Genomic DNA, 21,941 nt, shown 5'->3' on the forward strand with positions numbered 1-21,941 from the left:
CATCCCTGGTCCTTAGGATGGGGATGAAGCCGGAGCAGCCGGGGGTGATGAAAGAGAAGGGGGGGGAATGCATCCCTATGGACTTTGAAGGCATCCTGTAGCGAGCTCTGTGTCTATCCCTGTGTTAATGCTGCACCTCTGTACCCCCTGCACATCGATGTGTGTGTGTGTGTGTGTCTGGAGGCTAGGACAGACCTCAGCACCCAGCAGGTAGCAACAGCCCCCCCCCACCGCACCCCAAAACCCAACCCCTGCCGTTGTCGTCGTGTGCGGGGGACGAGGAGGGGGACGCAAGAGGAACAAAGCCTTACTCGACCCAGTCCTATCGGTAGTGTTCGTCCACTTGAAACCAATAAAGTGAAACGCATGGAAAGCAGAGCTCCAGGTGGGCACCGGGGTCTCCGTTTGGGGGGGGGTGAGGTCCCTAAAGAGGGCCCAAAGGGGGGTTTATGGGGGGCTCTGCGCTTGGGTCCCAAGGGGTTGATGCTCCTTGGGGGCCCATGGGTACCACGGACCCACTGATGACTTCCGGGTCCTGCATCCATGGGGGCCCATGGGTACCACGGACCCACTGATGACTTCCGGGTCCTGCATCCCTGGGGGATGCGGATGGAGGCAGGGGTTGGGATGGGGCCGGGGGCATCTCCCCCTTCCTGAGCTTGGGCTCTGAGATGTGGCCGGTTTGGGGGGGGGAAGGTTGGGGTGAGCAAGAGGCCAAAGGTGATGGAAGGTGATGGAGCCCGCACTGAGCCCAGCCCAGCCCTGATGGTGCCTTGGAGCTGCCCCAACCAGAGGGGGGTGATGCTGGGAGCCGGTCCTGGTCCTTCCGTGCCCATCCCGCATCCCAAACCTGGGCATCCTCATGGGATCCGTGCCTTTGGCCCCGGTGGTTCCCCTGGATAATGAATGGGCATCGGGGTTCGTTCAGCTCCTGCCTTGGTCAGGGACCCCCAAATCCCCTCCCTGGGTAGCCCCCACCTGTGTGAGGGGGGTAATAACAGCCCCAAGCTTGGCGCTCTGTGCCTCCGGTTGGGAAAGGGGGGTGTTGCGTGTGTGTGATGTCATCGCTGACGTCATTTTGTGGGGTGCTTACCCTCATACCCCCTATATTGGGGTTCCCCCCTCCCCGCCCTGGCTGCATCAGCACCGCCTCCATAGGCAGCGCCGGGGGCGTGGCCTCCTCTTCTGATTGGTCCTTACGGATGGAGGCGTGGCCTCGCATCCCGCCGTTGCCGTGGCGACCGCGTCCTCCTCGCTCCCTATTGAGGGGGTACCGGGGGGGTGGGGGGGGGGGGAACCGGGCCCGGGCGCGCTCGTTTGAATCAATCCCGTTTATTAAAACGCCGTTGTCGGAGCCCCCCCCGCCCCCTGCCCCCGGCCCAAGGAGGGGAGGAGGGGAAACGCCTCGGGGCCCGCTCCGGAGCCCTCAAGGGACCCGCGGGGATGCGGGGGGCGGATGGGGATGAACCCCTCGGGGATGCTGCGGGGCCGCTCAGGGCTGGAGCCAGGCGCGGACGTGGCCCTCGGCCAAGGCGATGCCCATCATGGTACCGCTGCCCAGCAGGAACCCCGCGTTCTGCAGCAGGAACCGGCCCCACGAGCCCGCGCCGGGCTCCTCGGAGCTGCGCAGAGCCTCGGGCAGCTGGGGCAGAGCGGGCTCAGCACCGGCACCGGCCACACCGCTGACCCACGGCCGCACCACCGCTGCCCCACCACTGCTGCCCCACCGCTGCCCCATGGGCGCCCCACCGCTGCCCCACTGCTGCCCCATGGCCGCCCCACCGCTGCCCCACCGCTGCCCCACTGCTGCCCCACCGCTGCCCCACCGCTGCCCCACCGCTGCCCCACGGCCCCACCACCGCGCCCACCGCTGCCCCACCGCTGCCCTATGGCCGCCCCACCACTGCCCCGCAGCTGGCCACCACTGCCCCACCGCTGCTCCACGGCCACCCCATGGTTGCCACACGGCTGCCCCATGGCCACCCCACCACTGCCCCACAGCTGCGCCACGGCTGCCCAGCGGCCGTCCCACCGCTGCCCCACCGCTGCCCCACGGTCGCCCCACGGCTGCCCCATGGCCACCCCACCACTTCCCACGGCCGCCCAGCGGCCGCCCCACGGATGCCCCACGGCTGCCCCACCGCCGCCCCCTTACCATATCAGCCAAAGCCACGTAGAGGAAGATGCCGGCGGTGAGGGTGAGGATCCATGGGGTGAGCTGAGCCGCGCTCTGCCCCACGGCGGCCCCGGCCGCGGCCCCCAGGCAGGAGAGCAGAGCCGAGAGCAGGTTGAGGAGCAGGAGGGTGCGCGGGGCCGTGCCCGCCCGCAGCAGCACGGCCAGGTCACCTGGGGGGGGAGGGGAGGGGGTGCTCGAGGGGGGGCCACGGACACGGGGGGGGGGGGGAGGGGGGGTCAGGACCGTACCGAGCTCGTGGGGGAGCTCGTGGCAGAGCACGGCCAGGGCGGTGCTGACCCCGCTGGGGACGCTGTGGGAGAAGGCGGCGCCTGCGGGGAGAGGGAGCGGGGGGAGAGGGAGCTGGAGCCGGGACCTGCAGGGACCCGGGGCGCAGGGGGCACCGCTTGGACCGGGGCGTCCCCATCCATGTGCACCCCTATCACTGTGTGTCCTTGTACCGGTGCATCCCCATCCATGTGCATCCATATCCCTGTGCATCCCTGTACCGGTGCGTCCTTATCCCTGTGCATCCCTGTACCGGTGCGTCCTTATCCCTGTGCATCCCTGTACCGGTGCGTCCTTATCCCTGTGCATCCCTGTACCGGTGCATCCCCATCCCTGTGCATCCTTGTACCTGTGCATCCTTGTACCGGTGCGTCCCTATCCCGGTGTGTCCTTGTACTGGTGCGTCCCTATCCCTGTGCGTCCCTGTACCGGTGCATCCCCATCCCTGTGCATCCCTGTCTGTCCTTGTACCGGTGCGGCCCTTCCCCTGTGCGTCCCTATCCCTGTGCATCCTTGTACCTGTGCATCCCTATCCCTGTGCATCCCTATCCCTGTGCATCCCTACCCTTCTGCATCCTTATCCCTGTGACTCCCTATCCCCATGCATCCCTTGTCCTGTGCCTCCCCATCCCCTTGCCTCCCTACCCCTCTGTGTTCCTACCCCTGCACATCCCTATTCCCGTGCCCCCCTCACCGATGGCCAGCCCGTGCCCCCCCCGTGCCCCCCCCGTGCCCCCTCACCGATGGCCAGCCCGTGCCCCCCCCGGTGCCCCCTCACCGATGGCCAGCCCGTACCCCCCCCGTGCCCCCTCACCGATGGCCAGCCCGTCGCTCAGGTTGTGGACCCCATCTCCCATCACCACCATCCACACCACATCAGCGGCCGCGGGGCGGGGGGGCAGCGCGGGGCCGTGGGAGTGTCCGTGGGGGGGGGCCCCGGGGGGGCTCAGCTCCAGCTCTGCCTCCGGTGCCTCCGGTGCCGCCGCCCCTGCCATGGACGGGGGGGAGGACCCGGGGTGAGCTCCGGTTCCGCCGCTCGGTACCGGAGATGGGGGGGGGGGGGTTTTACCTCCTCTTAACGGCGCCAGGACCCCAGCGCCTGCAGCCGGGCTCGGTCCCTGCTGGGGGCACCAGAGAGGGGTCGGGTGCGGAGCCGGACCCGGGGGTGGTGGGGAAGGGGAAGGGGGGGGGAAGCCCCAAACCCCCCCAATCCCTTCAAGCCCCGTCCCTCACCGTGGCCTCGCGGCTCCGGCGCAGGGTCCCCAGCAGCAGCTCCAGCACGAACAGGAGGTAAATCCCCCCCAGCACCGCCAGCCCCTGCAGCACCGCGGGGCTCGGAGCCGTCCCCGCCGCCTCCGGGTCCTGCCCCTGCGCCTGGCACCGGGGATGCGCGGCTCAGAGCCGGTGCCCTCCGGCCCCGGTACCGCGGGGATGGGGGGGGGGGGGTCCGGTACCTACGTGGGGCCAGAGGTGGAGGAGGGCGTCCCCGCAGAGCGTCCCCACGGCCAAGGCCACCAGGAAGGCGAGGAGCGAGCGGAAGAAGCTGCGGCTCAGGAGCGGGACCAGCGCCACGGCCCCCGCCGACGGGAGGCTGATGAAGGCCACGGCCAGGAGCCCCCAGCCCAGCGCTGCGGGACCGGGCAGGGACGGGAGGAACGTGGAGGTGCGGGGATGGGGCGGGACCGGGGGGGGGGGGGGCGGGGAGGATGGGGGGAGCCAGGGATGGGGATGCAGGGACGGGGCCCTCATGGTCCAGGTGATGGGGGAGCAGAGGCTCAGGGTGCAGGGACACTGGAGGATGAAGGGAGGATGTGAGGGAGCAGGGATGGGGATGCAGGGATGGAGCCCACATGGTCCAGGTGATGGGGGAGCAGAGGCTCAGGGAGCAGGGACAGTGGAGGATGCAGGGAGGATGTGAGGGAGCCAGGGATGGGGATGCAGGGACAGGACCCTCATGGTCCAGGTGATGGGGGAGCAGAGGTTCAGGGTGCAGGGACACAAGGACCAGACACTGGAGGATGCAGAGATGGGGAACATGGGGACCTGGGGATGGGGCTGCAGGTCCAGGGAACCCAGGGATGGGACATGGGGTGCTGGGGCATGGGGAAAGGGAGGAACGTGGGGATGCAGGATGGGAATGGGGACAAGATGCAGGGATGATGATGGAGGATGTGAGGGAGCCAGGGATGGGGATACAGGGATGGAGCCCACATGGTCCAGGTGATGGGGGAGAAGAGGCTCAGGGTGCAGGGACACTGGAGGGTGCAGGGAGGATGTGAGGGAGCCAGGGATGGGGATACAGGGTCCAGCTGTTGGGGGACCAGGGGCTCAGGGACCAGAGCCTGAGGGATGCAGGGATGCAGCATCACGGGATGGAGCTGCCCATACAGGGGATGCAGGGATGGGGCATGCAGGGATGGAGCTGCCGGTGCAGGGGATGCAGGGATGGGGCATCAGGGGATGCAGGGATGGAGCTGCCGGTACAGGGGATGCAGGGATGGAGCTGCCGGTACAGGGGATGCAGGGATGGGGCATCAGGGGATGGAGCTGCCCGTACAGGGGATGCAGGGATGGAGCTGCCCGCACAGGGGATGCAGGGATGGAGCTGCCCGCACAGGGGATGCAGGGATGGGGCGATGAGGACCCGGTGTGGGGGTTACCTGCCCAGGGGCCCCCCCCGGGGGGGGGCAGCTCCACATCATCGCTGTGCTGGATGCAGACCCTGCTGTCGATCTGATAGAGCAGGGCCGGGCAGAGCAGCGAGAACTGCTCCGGGGTGAGCTGCGCCGCCGCCTCCAGCCCCACGCTCACCAGGAGCTGGCTCACGTTGAGGCACTGCGGGGCCGGCAATGAGCGGGACACAACGGGGGGGTTGGGGGGGTACCCCCATAATGACACCTACCCCCCCCCCCCATCGGATCCCTGCTCACGTCGTGGTTCGGGTGCTCAGCGCTGGAGGGCTCCAAGCCCAGGACCCTCCCGAGCAGGCTCAGCCCCGGCACTGGGGGGGCTCCGTGGGTCTCGGTGGGTCCCGGTTTCGGGGGTCGGGTGGGTCTGGGGCTGCGGAGGGGGCAGAGAGCGGGGTGAACCCCATGGATGGAAAGGGGATGGAGGGGGGGGGACGGAGCCTCGGTACCTGCGGGGGTCCGCGGGGTGAACCCCATGGATGGAAAGGGGATGGAGGGGGGGGGACGGGGCCTCGGTACCTGCGGGGGTCCGCGGGGTGAACCCCATGGATGGAAAGGGGATGGAGGGGGGGGACGGAGCCTCGGTACCTGCGGGGGTCCGCGGTGGCCGCGTCCCCGCCGTGCTCCCATAGCGGGTGCCGGTGGCGGTGCCGCTCCTCCTGCACCTCCAGCAGGTCCAAGTGGGTGACGTGGCCGTGGCCCAGCTCCTCGTGCTGGATCCGCACCACCCGCACCCGGCCCAGCCCCAGGCTCCGCAGCAGCCGCGCCAGGCCCTCGGACGGCAGCGTCCCGTTGGCCCCCCCGTAGTGCCCGAAGAGGAGCCGCAGGTACCCCCCTTGCTCCGCGCTCCCCAGCGCCAGCAGCAGCGCCAGCAGCAGCGGCACCATCGGGGCTGCGGGGGGGGGTCCCGTTAATGTTTGACCGTGGGGTGATAACGGCGCTGCCCCCCCCCTCCATCCCCACCCCATCCCCACCCCATAGACCCCCCCTCCGTCCCCATTGCACCGCGGTACCGGTATCACCCCCCCCCCCATTGCTCACCGGGGCCCGGTCCCTGCACCGCGTTCCCTGCACCCAACCCGGGGGGGGGCAAGGGTCACTGTGGGGCTGCTCCCATCAGGGAGGGGCCACGCATGGGGGGCGGGGGGGTCTTAAAGGGCGCGCAATGGGGCAGAGGCAGCGGCAGGGGCTCAGCCTTTATTAACCCCCACTCGAGGGGGGATGGGGGGGTGGGGGGGGGTCCCCCGTTATCTCTTGCTGCTCCTCCGCGTCTCTTTGCCGTTGCTGAGCGGGGGGTGCCCGGGTTGGCTCCGGGTGATGCGGCCGCTGGGGGGGTGCGCGGGGGGGGCCCCGTTCCCGTTCTGGCCCTCGGGGGCTGGAAGAGGAGCAGAGGGGGGGGGAGGGAGCAGCGGGATGGGAGCGGGGGGGGAGGGGGGGACGCAAGGGGAGGGGAAGGGGGGGAGGGGATGTGGGACCTACCCGGGGGGGGCGCGGGGGGGCCTTGGCTCGCGGCGGGGGGCGGGGCCGCGCTCTCGTTCTGAGCCTGAGGGGGAGATGGGGGCACCCCCGGTGTGGGGCAGAGCAGTGCCCCCCCCCCATCCCCACTGTGGGACCCCCATCCCCATTGACCCCCCAATCCCCATTGACCCCCCATCCCCATTGACCCCCCATCCCTTCTGTGTCCCCCATCCCCCCCCATTCCCTGTGCCCCCATCCCCATTGACCCTCCCATCCCCATTGACCCCCCCATCCCTTCTGTCTCCTCCATCCCCATCACCCCCCATTCCCTGTGCCCCCCATCCCCATTGCCCCCCATCCCCTCTGTGCCCCCCACATTCTCTGTGCCCCCATCCCCTCTGTGTCCTCCATCCCCATCACCCCCCATTCCATGTGCTCCCCATCCCCATTGCCCCCCATATCCTCTGTGCCCCCATCCCCTCTGTGTCCCCCCATCCCCATTGCCCCCCATCCTCTGTAGCCCCCCATCCCCATTGCCCCCCCCTCCCCTCTGTGCCCCCCCCTCACCCCTTTGCTCTGTGACTGCTGCGCCGCGTACTCGGGGTTGGGTTCGCTGAAGTTGGGCACCTCGGAATAGACCATGCAGAACCTGACGGGGGGGGGTCAGTGGGGTCCCCCCCTCACCCCCCCCATCACCCCCAAACCCGGCCCCATCCTCACTCTCCGATCTTCTGCAAGTCCCCCCCGCGCCCCGTGTACAGCGTGAGGCAGCCCTTGAAGACGGACGCGTACCTGGGGGTAAGGGGGGGTCAGGCCAGGGGTGCCCCATAGGGACCGGTACCCCCGGTCCCATCCATACCCCATAGATACTGGTCCTCATGCCTGCCCCATAGGCACCAGTCCCCATCCCATACCCCATAGACACCAGTCCCCACCCCTATCCCATAGACAGCGGTACCCCCGGTCCCATCCATACCCCACAGACACTGCTCCTCATCCCTATCCCATGGACACCAACCCCATCCAGACCCCACAGACACTGTTCCTCATCCCTGTCCCATAGGCACGAGTCCCATCCACACCCCACAGACACCAGTCCTCATCCCTGTCCCATAGACCCTGGTCCCTTCCTTACCCCATAGACCCTGCTCCCATCCTTACCACACAGATCCCGGTCCCCATCCCTGCCCCATAGACCCTGGTCCCATCCTTACCCCATAGACCCTTGTCCCATCCCTACCCCATAGACCCTGGTCCCATTCTTACCCCACAGATCCCGGTCCCCATCCTTACCCCATAGACCCTGGTCCCATTCTTACTCCATAGACCCTGGTCCCATTCTTACCCCACAGATCCCGGTCCCCATCCTTACCCCATAGATCCCAGTCTCCATCCCTGCCCCACAGATGCTGGTTCCCACCCCCCCCCCCCCCCCCCCCCCCCCCGCACCCCTTGGTCAGCCGGATGATGTCCCCGGGCTGGATGAGGTTCCCGACGTCGTCCCACACGGAGATGTTGATGCTGCCGCTCTTGTCGGCCACTTTACACGTGCGCACCTCGTGCCCGTCCTTGGTCTTCGTTACCCGCCCTGGGGGGGGATAACGGGGTGGGGGGGTCACAGGAACGGGGGGTACCGGGGGGTACCGGGGGGTACCGGGGCTCCCCCCCCCGCACCGCCCCCGCCCCGCACGCACCGGTCTCCAGCACGATGAGGATGAGGTTGAGGTTCTTGAGCCCCGGTTTCACGTCCTTCACCAACGTCTCGGTGCTCATGGTGCTCACCGGGGCTCTGCGGGGGGCGGCGGGACACGGGGGTGGAGGCACCGGGATGGAGGCACCGGGATGCAGGGGATGGAGGCACCGGGATGCGGGACCGGGGTACGGGGATGGAGGCACCGGGATGAAGGGGATGGAGGCACCGGGATGCGGGATCGGGATATGGGGAATGGAGGCACCGGGATGCAGGGGATGGAGGCACCGGGATGCGGGACCGGGATACAGGACTGGAATACAGGACCCGGATATGGGACCAGGATACAGGACCGGGATATGGGGGATGGAGGCACCGGGATGCGGGACCAGGATGCGGGGATGGAGGCACTGGGATGCAGGGGATGGAGGCACTGGGATACGGGACCGGGGTACGGGGATGGAGGCACCGGGATACGGGGATGGAGGCAGGGGGATACGGGGATGGAGGCAGGGGATGCGGGACCGGGGTACGGGGATGGAGGCACCGGGGTACGAGGATGGAGGCAGGGGGATGCGGGACCGGCGCTGCTCCGCCGCCCCGCCGCCAGGGGGCGCGCACGCACGCACGCCGCGGTGCCCCCCTCCCCTGTACGCGCGCTCACCTGGCCCCGCACCGCCGCCGCTACCGCGGGCACACCCGGAAGTGTCCCATCCACCACCGGCGGGCAGCCAATCAGCTCGCAGGAGAACGGAGCCGTGAGCCAATGGTGATGCGGGAAGGGCGGGACTTAAGGGAAGAAATCCACAGAGTTGAGGAACAGAGCGGCCCTTCCGGGGCGGGGCTTCCGGGGGTGCGGAGCGGCGCTGGAGGCCGCGCCGGGCCCGGCGGGAGCCGGTGAGCGGGGCCGGGCCCAGGACCGAGGCCGGAACCGGAACCGGGACTGGGCCCCATTGGGGGTGGTTGGGGGAGGGAGAGGGCGATGGCTCCGCTCCGTTGCTCCCAAGGGGCCGGGGCTGGAAGCGCCGCGGGGGGGGAGGCCCCATCCCCGCCGGCCTCAGGGGTGAAGGCCCCGGAGGGCGGAGTCCGGAAGGGCCGGGGTGGGCCCGGGGGCGGTGGGGAGGGACCGGGTCTTGGTTATTCCCAATGGGCACATCCGGAGGGGGGGTTAATCCCAATGGGAGGACCCAAAGGGGGGTTTGTTCCCAATAGGAGTGCCCAGAGGGGGGGGTTATTCCCAATGGGAGCACATAGAGATGGGTTTATTCCCAATGGGAGCACACAGAGAGGGGTTTGTTCCCAATGGGAGTGCCCAGAGGGGGGGTTATTCCCATTGGGAAGACCCAGAGAGGGGTTATTCCCAATGGAAGGACCCAGAGGGGGGTTTATTCCCATTGGGAGCACCCAGAGAGGGGTTTGTTCCCAATGGGAGGACCCAAAGGGGGGTTTATTCGCAATTGGAGGACCCAAAGGGGGGTTTATTCCCATTGGGAACATCCAGAGGGGGGGTTATTCCCATTGGGAAGACCCAAAGGGGGGGTTTATTCCCATTGGGAAGAGCCAAAGGGGGGGTTTCCCTCAAGGGCTCGGTTGCATTGAGCCCTGGGGGGGGGGGCGGTTGGGAGCTTTGTTCTTCCCATTCCAATGGGAAGAGCGGGATGAGGGCAGCTCCCGCGCTCCCTTCCCTTCCCATCCCATTGCTGACCCTCGGCTCCCGCACCGCAGGAAGAGGCAGAGGGAGAAGATGGCCCTTAGGGAGCGCGGCCCTGCCCCGCGCTGCTCCGCCTGCAATTCTGCTGCTCGAGGTAAAGCCCTCCCCGGTGTCCATAGGGGTCTCCATAGGGATGCGGCGGCCGCCTCCCTCCCTCCCCATGGAGCCGCTGGGAATGCTCCAGCATTGACCTGGGGATCCGAGCCCGCTGCTGGAGCCGGTCCCAGCGCAGGAGGTGGCTCCCAGTCCCAAAGGATTCCATGGGATTCCAGCCCAAGGGGCTCCCAACGCGCCCCTGCCCCGGGCTCGGCTCCTTGGCATCGTTGTTCCCTATGGGAGCAGCTCCAGCATCAACCATGGGCAGGGTTGAACCCGTCCAGCCCTGCCTGAATCCTGGGATGCTTTCCCTGGGAAGGGACCTGCTCCAGCTGCTGCCCCCCCCTGTTATTATGGGATGCTTCACGGTGGTGGGGGGCAAGCGGCAGAACTGGTTTGGGGATCTCTCCCTGGAGCAATGGGCTTGGGAATGCGGCGCTCTCCAGTGGTTCCCATAGCGGAGGGGAGCAATTCCCAGTGCTTGGAATGCTCTGTGGGGTTCAATGGGGGAGCTGGGGCTGGGCAGCGTCCCCAAAGGGATTCTGGGATGTGAGCAGCGCTTCCCATGGGGATGCCGGCGGGGTTGGTTTGCTCCCAGTGCGGAGCTGCCCCTGTTCCCCTTGGATCCAGGCCTCTTCCAAGGCCGATCCGCATCATTCCCGGCCCGTGCCTTCCTCTTCCCTCTCTGTTCCCCAAGGGATTCTGGGAAGCTTTGGGAAAGGGCTGGGACATCAAACATGGGATGTGCCATGGGATCCCGGTCCCCATCCCGCTCCTCACCCCGCTCCCCATCCCGCTCCTCATCCCGCTCCTCATCCCCCTCCTCATCCCGTTCCTCATCCCGCTCCCCATCCCGCTCCTCATCCCCCTCCTCACCCCGCTCCTCATCCCGCTCCTCATCCCCGACCTCATCCCAGTCCTCATCCCAGTCCATCCCATCCCATCTCCCACCACCCTCACAGGGAAGAGCTGTCCCCAATCCCATTGCAGTCTCCCCTCAAAGCCCTTTTCCCAATGGATCCGAACGCATCCTCTTGGATGCCACCGCAGTGCCTCGCCCGGGTCGTTGTTCCCAGGATCCTGTTGGGACTGGGAATGTGGCTCTGGAGAGCTGGCGCTCAATGCCCGTCCCGTTGGATACTGGGATGCCCGTGCAGGATGCTCCTGGGGTCAGGATGCTCCCAGCATCCAAGGGGGCTTGAACCCAATGGAGCTGCTGAGGCTTGGGCTGGGAGCAGCCTCCAAAGGGATGGGGAGGGACTGGGGCCCTTTCCCAGTGGGAGAATCCCAAGGGAAGCCATGGGGTTGGTCCCTGTTGGAGGGATCCCTGTGCCCGCGTTCCCATTGCTCCTGGTGCTGAGGTCGGGATCTCCTTTCCTTACAATGGGATCCCTGTGGCTCAGAGCAGCTGGGAGCAGCATCCTCGGGATGGGATTTGGGAATGGGGGGGGGGATCCGCTCCCTCCACCCCCCCGTTCCCATGGGATGCCCCCGTAACGGCGGTGTCTGCATGCACAGGGTCCCGGAGGCGGTGCTGAGCGATGGGGTACGATGTGGCGCGCTTCCAGGGGGACGTGGATGAGGACCTCATCTGCCCCATCTGCAGCGGTGTCCTGGAGGAGCCCGTGCAGGTGAGACCCATAGGGACACTGCTGCAGGCGCTGCATGCACTGAGCCCATGCAGGTGAGATCCATAGGGACACTGCTGCAGGCTCTGCATGCACTGAGCCCATGCAGGTGAGATCCATAGGGACACTGCTGCAGGCTCCTGATGCACTGAGCCCATGCAGGTGAGATCCATAGGGACACTGCTGCAGGCTCTGCATGCACTGAGCCCATGCAGGTGAGACCCATAGGGACACTGCTGCAGGCTCTGCATGCACTGAGCCCATGCAGGTGAGATCCATAGGGACACTGCTGCAGGCTCTGCATGCACTGAGCCCATGCAGGTGAGATCCATAGGGACACTGCTGCAGGCTCCTGATGCACTGAGCCCATGCAGGTGAGATCCATAGGGACACTGCTGCAGGCTCTGCATGCACTGAGCCCATGCAGGTGAGATCCATAGGGACACTGCTGCAGGCTCTGCATGCACTGAGCCCATGCAGGTGAGATCCATAGGGACACTGCTGCAGGCTCCTGATGCACTGAGCCCATGCAGGTGAGATCCATAGGGACACTGCTGCAGGCTCTGCATGCACTGAGCCCATGCAGGTGAGATCCATAGGGACACTGCTGCAGGCTCTGCATGCACTGAGCCCATGCAGGTGAGATCCATAGGGACACTGCTGCAGGCTCTGCATGCACTGAGCCCATGCAGGTGAGATCCATAGGGACACTGCTGCAGGCTCTGCATGCACTGAGCCCGTGCAGGTGAGATCCATAGGGACACTGCTGCAGGCTCTGCATGCACTGAGCCCATGCAGGTGAGTTCCATAGGGACACTGCTGCAGGCTCCAGAGCTCCGGATGCTCTGACCCCACAGGTTCCCAGTGCCCCTGCTCCTGCTTCGGGGCAGTGGGAGGTAAGGAAGCAAGGGGCCAGAAGGGATAAGCCTGGGATGGGTCTCCCTGTTTCCCTCCATCACTCCCTGCTCCTGCAGCGGGAGCAGGGCTCAGCTGTGTCAATAGAGGGAGGTGACCTTTGGAACCCTGAGCCCATCCCATCACCTGGGCCCCTTCCCAGCGGGAGCAGCACTGGGAATGCTCCATGTGGCTGGGGGGGGGTAAGGGGGGAGATGGGCACCTCCTGATCCGGGGCGGGGAGGAGGGCTCTGGTCCTGTGGGGCTCTCACTCCTCTGTGTGGGCATCGGGGCTCAGTGCATGGGGTTCAACTGCTCCGGTTCGACCCCATCAGCCCTTGTCCTGTCCCTGCACTTCCTGATGTGAGGCTTGGACTTGGCCTTCAGGCTCTTTCCCAACCCAGTGGAGTCAGTGCCCAGTGATGCTCTGATCTGACTGCATCACGATGCTCTGATGTTGACTCAGTGATCCAATGGTGCTCTGGTCCTCTGGGTCCATGAGCTAATGATGCCCTGATCCTCTGGATCAATGATCCGGTGCTGCTCTAATCCTGACTCAGGGATTCAGTGATGCTCTGGTCCTTTGGATCAGTGATCCAATGATGCCATGATCTGGGCTCAGTGATGCTCTGCTCCTCACCCAGTGATGCTCCGGTCCTCACTCAGTGATGCTTCACTGCTCAGTGATGCTCCGGTGCTCACCCAGTGATGCTCTGGTGCTCAGTGATGCTCCGGTGCTCAGTGATGCTCCTCACTCAGTGATGCTCTGCTCCTCACTCAGTGATGCTCTGGTCCTCACTCAGTGATGCTCCGGTGCTCAGTGATGCTCCTCACTCAGTGATGCTCTGCTCCTCACTCAGTGATGCTCTGGTCCTCAGTGATGCTCCAGTGCTCAGTGATGCTCCGGTCCTCACCCAGTGATGCTCCAGTGCTCAGTGATGCTCCGGTGCTCAGTGATGCTCCAGTGCTCAGTGATGCTCTGGTGCTCACCCAGTGATGCTCTGGTCCTCACCCAGTGATGCTCCGGTGCTCAGTGATGCTCCAGTGCTCAGTGATGCTCTGGTGCTCACCCAGTGATGCTCTGGTCCTCACTCAGTGATGCTCCGGTGCTCAGTGATGCTCCAGTGCTCAGTGATGCTCTGGTGCTCACCCAGTGATGCTCTGGTCCTCACCCAGTGATGCTCCAGTGCTCAGTGATGCTCCAGTGCTCTCCATCAGCGCTGCCTTCCTCCCGCAGGCTCCCCACTGCGAGCACGCCTTCTGCAACGCCTGCATCACGCAGTGGTTCTCGCAGCAGCAGACGTGCCCCGTGGACCGCAGCGTGGTGACGGTGGCTCACCTGCGGCCCGTGCCGCGCATCATGCGGAACATGCTCTCCAAGCTGCAGATCACCTGCGACAACGCCGTCTTCGGCTGCACGGCCGTCGTGCGCCTCGACAACCTCATGGCTCACCTCAACGACTGCGAGCACAACCCCAAGCGCCCCGTGACCTGCGAGCAGGGCTGCGGGTGAGCATGGACCCGGCACCCTGTGCCCTGCACCCGGCATCCTGCATCCGGCACCTGGCACCCTGCACCCGGCACCCTGCACCTGGCACCCTGCACCCTGCACCCGGCACCCTGCACCCTGCACCCTGCACCCTGCACCCTGCACCCTGCACCCTGCACCCGCACCCGCACCCTGCACCCTGCACCCTGCACCCTGCACCCTGCACCCTGCACCCTGCACCCTGCACCCTGCACCCTGCACCCTGCACCCTGCACCCTGCACCCTGCACCCTGCACCCGGCACCCTGCACCCTGCACCCTGCACCCTGCACCCTGCACCCTGCACCCTGCACCCTGCACCCTGCGCCCTGCACCCTGCACCCTGCACCCTGCACCCTGCACCCGGCACCCTGCACCCTGCACCCTGCACCCGGCACCCTGCACCCTGCACCCTGCACCCGGCACCCTGCACCCTGCACCCTGCACCCGGCACCCGGCACCCTGCACCCTGCACCCTGCACCCTGCACCATGCGCCCTGCACCCTGCACCCTGCACCCTGCACCCAGCACCCTGCACCCAGCACCCTGCACCCTGCACCCGGCACCCTGCACCCTGTGCCCTGCATCCTGCGCCCTGCACCCTGCATCCTGCGCCCTGCACCCAGCACCCTGTACCCGGCACCCTGCACCCTGTACCCGGCACCCTGCACCCTGTACCCGGCACCCTGCACCCGGCACCCTGCACCCGGGACCCAGCACCCGGCACCCTGCACCCAGCACCCTCCTGGAGCATCCCCATTGCTGCCACAGCTCATCCCCTGCATGGAGCCCTGGAGCATCCCCATTCCCTGCCACAGCTCATCCCCTGCATGGAGCCGGTGCTCCTGCACCCATCCCAGCCTCCAGCATCTCCCCACTGGCTTCATCCTGGAGCCCATTCCCACGCTGGCGCCCAGTGCTCTGCTCTGTAACCCCCTCCCCTTCTCCTTGTCCCCTCCTCCCCAGCTTGGAAATGCCCAAGGACGAGCTCCCCAACCACAACTGCATCAAGCACTTGAGGTCCGTGGTGCAGCAGCAGCAGACCAGGATCGCCGAGCTGGAGAAGAGCTCCGCTGAGCACAAGCACCAGCTGGCCGAGCAGGTGGGGCCGTCTGGGCCAGGGGATGCTCATAGGGGTGCCCACAGGGATGTCCATAGGGATGTCCATAGGGATGTTCATAGGGATACCCATAGGGATGCCCATAGAGGTGCCCATAGGGATGCCCATAGGGATGCCCATAGGGATGCCCACAGGGATGCCCATAGAGATGCCCATAGGGATGCCCATAGAGATGCCCATAGGGATCCGTAGGGATGCCCACAGGGATATCCATAGGGATGCCCATAGAGATGCCCACAGGGATCCGTAGGGATGCCCATAGAGATGCCCACAGGGATCTATAGGGATGCCCATAGAGATGCCCACAGGGATCTATAGGGATGCCCATAGAGATGCCCACAGGGATCTGTAGGGATGCCCATAGAGAGGCCCACAGGGATCTATAGGGATGCCCATAGAGATCCCCACAGGGACCCGTAGGGATGCCCACAGAGATGCCCGTAGAGATGCCCATAGGGATGTCCATAGAGGTCCCCATAGGGATGCCCACAGAGATGCCCATAGGGATGCGCACAGCAGTGCCCATAGAGATGCCCATAGAGATGCCCACAGGGATGCCCACAGCAATGCCCATAGAGATGTGCACAGGGATGTGCACAGGGATGCCCATAGAGGTCCCCCTAGGGGTGCCCACAGGGATGTCCATAGAGGTGCCCATAGGGATGCCCATAGGGACCCCAGTGTGAAGGAGGCGGCTGAGGGCACCATGGGGGCCCCTCGTGCCCCAGCAGCGATGATGGGAAGGTCCCCCCCCCCCCCGATGTCATTGCAGAAGAGGGACATCCAACTGCTCAAGGCCTACATGCGCGCCATCCGCAGCGTGAACCCCAACCTGCAGAACCTGGAGGAGACCATTGAGTACAACGAGATCCTGGAGTGAGTGCTTGGGGTTCGGGGGGGCTGGCTCAGTGCAGCGTTCACCCCTTGCCCCCTGCATCCTGACTGTGTTAACTGGGGTGCAGGTGGGGGGGAAAGGGGGTGATGGGTGCAGATCAATGCAGCGTTCACCCCTTGCCACCTGCATCCTGACCGTGTTAACTGGGGTGCAACTGGGGGGCAAAGGGGGTGATGGGTGCAGATCAATGCAGCGTTCACCCCTTGCCACCTGCAGCCTGACCGTGTTAACTGGGGTGCAGGTGGGGGGCAAAGGGGGTGATGGGTGCAGATCAATGCAGCGTTCACCCCTTGCCACCTGCATCCTGACTGTGTTAACTGGGGTGCAGGTGGGGGGCAAAGGGGGTGATGGGTGCAGATCAATGCAGCGTTCACCCCTTGCCACCTGCATCCTGACTGTGTTAACTGGGGTGCAGGTGGGGGGACAAAGGGGGTGATGGGTGCAGATCAATGCAGCGTTCACCCCTTGCCACCTGCATCCTGACTGTGTTAACTGGGGTGCAGGTGGGGGGCAAAGGGGGTGATGGGTGCAGATCAATGCAGGTTCACCCCTTGCCACCTGCATCCTGACTGTGTTAACTGGGGTGCAGGTGGGGGGCAAAGGGGGAGATGGGTGCAGATCAATGCAGTGTTCACCCCTTGCCACCTGCATCCTCACTGTGTTAACTGGGGTGCAGGTGGGGGGCAAAGGGGGAGATGGGTGCAGATCAATGCAGTGTTCACCCCTTGCCACCTGCATCCTCACTGTGTTAACTGGGGTGCAGGTGGGGGGCAAAGGGGGGTGGGTGTTGGGTTTTGTGTTGGTGGGGTGGGGTTTGACTGTGTTAACTGGGGTGCAGGTGGGGGGCAAAGGGGGTGATGGGTGCAGATCAATGCAGCGTTCACCCCTTGCCACCTGCATCCTGACCGTGTTAACTGGGGTGCAGGTGGGGGGCAAAGGGGGTGATGGGTGCAGATAGGGCTTGGGTTCAGGGGGGGCTGGCTCAATGCAGCATTCACTGCTTGCCCCCTGCATCCTGACTGTGTTAACTGGGGTGCAAGTGGGGGGGACACAAGGGGGTGATGGGTGCAGATCAATGCAGCGTTCACCCCTTGCCACCTGCATCCTGACTGTATTAACTGGGGTGCAAGTGGGGGGGACACAAGGGGGTGATGGGGACTTGGGTTCAGGTTGGAGGCGAGGGGAGCTCATGGCGGGCTAGGGGTGAATGGGGATGGTTTGGCTGCCCCATCGGCTCCATGATGCTGATCCTGCCCCCCCCCCCAGGTGGGTGAACTCCCTCCAGCCGGCGCGGGTGACGCGCTGGGGGGGGATGATCTCCACCCCGGACGCCGTGCTCCAGGCCGTCATCAAGCGCTCCCTGGTGGAGAGCGGCTGCCCCCCCTCCATCACCAACGAGCTCATCGAGAACGCCCACGAACGCAACTGGCCCCAGGGCTTGGCCACGCTGGAGACGCGGCAAATGAACCGGCGCTACTACGAGAACTACGTGGCCAAGCGCATCCCCGGCAAGCAGGCCGTGGTGGTGATGGCCTGCGAGAACCAGCACATGGGCGAGGACATGGTCCTGGAGCCGGGGCTCGTCATGATCTTCGCTCATGGGGTGGAGGAGATCTGAACCCCGCCCCCTTGTTTCCATGGTGATGGTGATGATGGAGCCGCCTTCATCCTTGTGCTCCTCAACCCATTCATCTCCATCCTTTTGCTTCATGGACTCTGGATTCCCAAAGCCTTCTGGAAGATGAAGGGGGGGCTCAGCATCCCCCCCACTTGGCCCCTCGCTCTGTGCATGCGCCCCTTGGGTGGCTCCCGTTCTCTCCGCTCTTCCTTCAGTGCCCGTGGCTCCGGTTTGGCTTTGCCCTTCTCTTGGTTGGCGCTGATTGGAGCCCAGGGACTGGTCCCCGAGCCCCGGGACCGGCCCTTAGGGACCAGTTCCAGGGCTCGGGGGCTGGATCCCACCCCCTTGCTCCCCTCGGGACCTTTAATTTATTGGCCGTTTCGGTTGGGTTTAACCGGATTCCCTGGCCCCGGTGGGGACGGGGCTGCAGCCATCAATAAACGGCGTTCTCCTTCCTTTAGCTCCGTGCTACCGGTAGGGTGTGGGGTGGGGGGGTGATGCTGCTCCATTCAGGGATGGGGATAACTGAGGGTAATAATGGGGGTCCCAAAAGGAAAATTCCCCCTGTGTTTTCCGCATTGGAAAGAGCAGGGTTTAAATGGGGGGTTCCATCCGTATCCCCCCCCATCGCAAAAGGAAGCGGTCGCGTCACGGACAGGATTCGAACCTGTGCGGGGAAACCCCATTGGATTTCGAGTCCAACGCCTTAACCACTCGGCCACCGTGACTCCCGCGCCTCCCCTCCGCCGCGCTGCGCTTAGGGGGGCTCCCACCGTGTCACCATCACCTCATTGCCCCCCCCCTCCGTTCCCACCGTTCCCGTTCGGCCCCGTTCCCACCGGGATAAACGGGAAACACCGGGGAACAACGCGGATAAACCGGGAAGCGCGGCGGAGCTGGAAGGAAGGGGGGGGGGGTGAGGTGTGGAGGAGCCGCCGCCAGGGGGCGCTAGAGCGCGTGCGTCACCGTGCGTCGCCGGCAGGGGGCGCTAGAGCGCGGCGGCGGCGGCGGCAGGGAGGAGGCGGCGGCCCCGCTCCAAGATGGCGGTGCGGAAGAAGGACGGCGGCCCTAACGTGAAGTACTACGAGGCCTCGGACACCGTGAGCCAGTTCGACAACGTCCGGTTGTGGCTGGGCAAGAACTACAAGAAGGTAAAACGGTACCGGGAGAGCGGGGGGGTGTGAATGAACGGAGAGCGGGGGCTGTGCTCGGTTTCCCGGGCCCGGCCGCCATTGCTCCCCCCCCCGTTCCCCACACACCGGCCCCGGTGCCCGCAGTACATCCAGGCCGAGCCCCCCACCAACAAGTCCCTGTCGAGCCTCGTGGTGCAGCTGCTGCAGTTCCAGGAGGAGGTGTTCGGGAAGCACGTCAGCAACGCGCCGCTCACCAAGCTCCCGGTGAGCACCGGCGACGGGAACCGGAACGGGAACCGGAACCGGGGAACGGGAACCGGGGAACGGGAACGGGAACGGGAACCGGGAACTGGAACGGGAACGGGAACGGGAACGGGAACGGGAACGGGAACCGGGACCGGCAGCGCCGCCACAGAGGGGCCCGGGGAAACGGGAGCGCTGGGACCCAGAGATGGGGGCGGAGGTCCCGTTGGTGCCCCATAGATGGGGGGTGATGCCCCATTGGTGTCCCATGGGACTGCTATAGGGAGCAGTGCCCCATAGATGGGGGGGAGGCTCCATTGATGCTCCTGAGGACTGCTATAGGGAGCAGTGCCCCATAGATGGGGGGTGATGCCCCATTGGTGCCCCATAGATGGGGGGGGGAGGCCCCATTGGTGCCCCATAGGACTGCTATAGGGAGCAGTGCCCCATAGATGGGGGGGAGGCTCCATTGGTGCCCCAGGGGACTGTTATGGGGAGCAGTGCCCCATAGATGTGGGCTGAGGCCCCATTGATGCCCCAGGGGACTCCCATGGGTCCCACCCCATTGACACAGTGCCCTGGCCATGGATCAGGAGCAGTGCCCCATAGATGGGGGCTGAGGCCCCATTGATGCCCTAGGGACAGCCCCTCACCAATGAGCAAGGGACTCCCATGGGTGCCACCCCCATTGAGACAGTGCCCCCCGGCCATAGGGCAGTGCCCCATAGATGTGCACTGAGGCCCCATTGATGCCCTAGGGGACTCCCATGGGTCCCACCCCCATTGAGACAGTGCCCCCCCCGCCATGGGGCAGTGCCCCATAGATGTGCACTGAGGCCCCATTGATGCCCCAGGGGACTCCCATTGGTGCCACCCCCATTGAGACAGTGCCCCCTCCGCCATAGGGCAGTGCCCCATAGATGTGGGGCTGGCCCCGCACCCCCCCCTCCAGTGCCCCCGTTCCCCCCCTGCAGATCAAATGCTTCCTGGACTTCAAGGCGGGGGGGTCCCTGTGCCACATCCTGGCCGCTGCCTACAAGTTCAAGAGTGACCAAGGCTGGTGAGTGCCCCCCTGCCCCATGGATCCTAATGGGGCTGCCCCATGGACCCCAATGGGACTGAGCCGTGCCTGTGCCCTATGGACCCCAATGGGGCTGAGCCATGCTCCTGCCCTATGGACCCCAATGGAGCTGAGCTGTGTCCCTGCCCCATGGATCCCAATGGGGCTGAGCTGTGTCCCTGCCCCATGGACCCCAATGGGGCTGCCCCATGGACCCCAATGGGACTGAGCTGTGCCCCTGCCCCATGGACCCCAACGGGGCTGCCCCATAGACCCCAATGGGGCTGAGCTGTGCCCCTGCCCCATGGTCCCCAATGGGACTGAGCCGTGCCCCTGCTCTATGGACCCCAATGGGGCTAAGCCGTGCCCCTGCCCCATGGACCCCAATGGGGCTGCCCTATGGACCGCAATGTGGCTGAGCCATGCCCCTGCCCCATGGACCCGAACAGGGCTGAGCTGTGCTCCTGCCCCATGGACCCCAATGGGGCTGCCCCATGGACAGCAATGGGGCTGAGCCGTGCTCCTGCCCCATGGACCCCAATGGGGCTGCCCCATGGACCCCAACGGGGCTGAGCTGTGCCCCTGCCCCATGGACCCCAATGGGGCTGAGCCGTGCCCCTGCCCCATGGACCCCAGTGGGGCTGCCCCATAGCCCGCCGTGGGGCTGAGCCGTGCCCCTGCCCCATGGACCCCAATGGGGCTGCCCCATAGCCCGCTGTGGGGCTGAGCCGTGCCTCTGCCCCATGGACCCCAGTGGGGCTGCCCCATAGCCCGCCGTGGGGCTGGGCTGGGGCTCTCAGCGCCTCCCTCTTGTCTCCCAACAAGGCGGCGTTTCGATTTCCAGAACCCGTCGCGCATGGACCGGAACGTGGAGATGTTCATGACCATCGAGAAGAGCCTGGTGCAGGTCAGAGCCGGCCCCATTGCGGCCCCACTGCGGCCCCATTGCGGCCCCATTGCTGCCCCACTGCTGCGCCACTGCTGCCCCATTGCGGCCCCATTGCGGCCCCATTGCGGCCCCACTGCGGCCCCACTGCTGCCCCACTGCTGCCCCACTGCTGCCCCACTGCTGCCCCATTGCGGCCCCATTGCGGCCCCATTGCGGCCTCCCCCTCTCCCCCCCCACTGCTGCCCCATGGCTGCCCCACTGCTGCCCCACACCTGCCCCACTGCTGCCCCATTGCGGCCCCATTGCTGCCCCATTGCTGCCCCATTGCGGCCCCACTGCTGCCCCACTGCTGCCCCACTGCTGCCCCATTGCTGCCCCATTGCGGCCCCATTGCTGCCCCATTGCTGCCCCACTGCTGCCCCACTGCTGCCCCACTGCTGCCCCATTGCTGCCCCATTGCTGCCCCACTGCTGCCCCACTGCTGCCCCACTGCTGCCCCACTGCTGCCCCACTGCTGCCCCACTGCTGCCCCATTGCTGCCCCACTGCTGCCCCACTGCTGCCCCACTGCTGCTGCCCCACTGCATCACACTGCTGCCCCATTGCTGCCCCACTGCTGCCCCACTGCACCCCACTGCAGCCCCGCTGCTGCTGACCCATTGCTGCCCCATTGCATCACACTGCTGCCCCATTGCTGCCCCACTGCTGCCCCACTGCACCCCACTGCAGCCCTGCTGCTGCTGCCCCACTGCTGCCCCACTGCTGCCCCACTGCTGCCCCACTGCTGCCCCACTGCTGCCCACTGCGGCCCCACTGCTGCTGCCCCATTCTG

General features: G+C 66.1%; 4 protein-coding genes and 1 non-coding gene across 5 annotated transcripts; 2 read left to right on the forward strand and 3 right to left on the reverse strand.

Annotated features, from left to right (window-relative positions):
- Window positions 1-1,485: 1,485 nt before the first annotated feature.
- SLC39A5 (solute carrier family 39 member 5) lies at window positions 1,486-6,035 on the reverse strand. The gene is made up of 10 exons (XM_061347719.1): window positions 5,737-6,035; window positions 5,392-5,521; window positions 5,122-5,296; window positions 3,920-4,089; window positions 3,695-3,835; window positions 3,531-3,579; window positions 3,276-3,449; window positions 2,425-2,505; window positions 2,156-2,346; window positions 1,486-1,642 (listed from the first exon to the last, which is right to left on the reverse strand). The coding sequence occupies exons 1-10, from the start codon at window positions 6,033-6,035 to the stop codon at window positions 1,493-1,495; spliced, it is 1,560 nt and encodes a 519-aa protein (XP_061203703.1). The 3' UTR covers window positions 1,486-1,492.
- A 351-nt stretch (window positions 6,036-6,386) lies between these two features.
- Window positions 6,387-8,413, reverse strand: NABP2 (nucleic acid binding protein 2). Its single transcript, XM_061347714.1, has 6 exons — window positions 8,301-8,413; window positions 8,056-8,194; window positions 7,327-7,398; window positions 7,174-7,255; window positions 6,628-6,691; window positions 6,387-6,523 (listed from the first exon to the last, which is right to left on the reverse strand). The coding sequence occupies exons 1-6, from the start codon at window positions 8,377-8,379 to the stop codon at window positions 6,396-6,398; spliced, it is 564 nt and encodes a 187-aa protein (XP_061203698.1). The 5' UTR covers window positions 8,380-8,413; the 3' UTR covers window positions 6,387-6,395.
- A 3,195-nt stretch (window positions 8,414-11,608) lies between these two features.
- On the forward strand, window positions 11,609-17,790 carry RNF41 (ring finger protein 41). Its single transcript, XM_061347715.1, has 5 exons — window positions 11,609-11,734; window positions 13,863-14,134; window positions 15,119-15,254; window positions 16,045-16,148; window positions 17,434-17,790. The coding sequence occupies exons 1-5, from the start codon at window positions 11,645-11,647 to the stop codon at window positions 17,783-17,785; spliced, it is 954 nt and encodes a 317-aa protein (XP_061203699.1). The 5' UTR covers window positions 11,609-11,644; the 3' UTR covers window positions 17,786-17,790.
- Window positions 17,791-18,431: 641 nt separating this feature from the next.
- Window positions 18,432-18,513, reverse strand: TRNAS-CGA (transfer RNA serine (anticodon CGA)). The gene has a single exon. It is a non-coding gene; the product is annotated as a tRNA-Ser (tRNA).
- A 298-nt stretch (window positions 18,514-18,811) lies between these two features.
- SMARCC2 (SWI/SNF related, matrix associated, actin dependent regulator of chromatin subfamily c member 2) lies at window positions 18,812-21,128 on the forward strand (the record flags this gene model as incomplete). The annotated part of the gene is made up of 4 exons (XM_061347720.1): window positions 18,812-18,936; window positions 19,063-19,182; window positions 20,136-20,221; window positions 21,047-21,128. Coding segments are annotated over exons 1-4 (399 nt in total), but the record flags the coding sequence as incomplete, so codon positions are not given.
- Window positions 21,129-21,941: the final 813 nt, after the last annotated feature.

Source organism: Neopsephotus bourkii, unplaced genomic scaffold (assembly GCF_033783945.1).
Source record: "Neopsephotus bourkii isolate Nb327-2 ecotype Australia unplaced genomic scaffold, CSIRO-AGI_Nbou_v1 NB_319, whole genome shotgun sequence".
Classification (NCBI taxonomy): Eukaryota; Metazoa; Chordata; class Aves; order Psittaciformes; family Psittacidae; genus Neopsephotus; species Neopsephotus bourkii.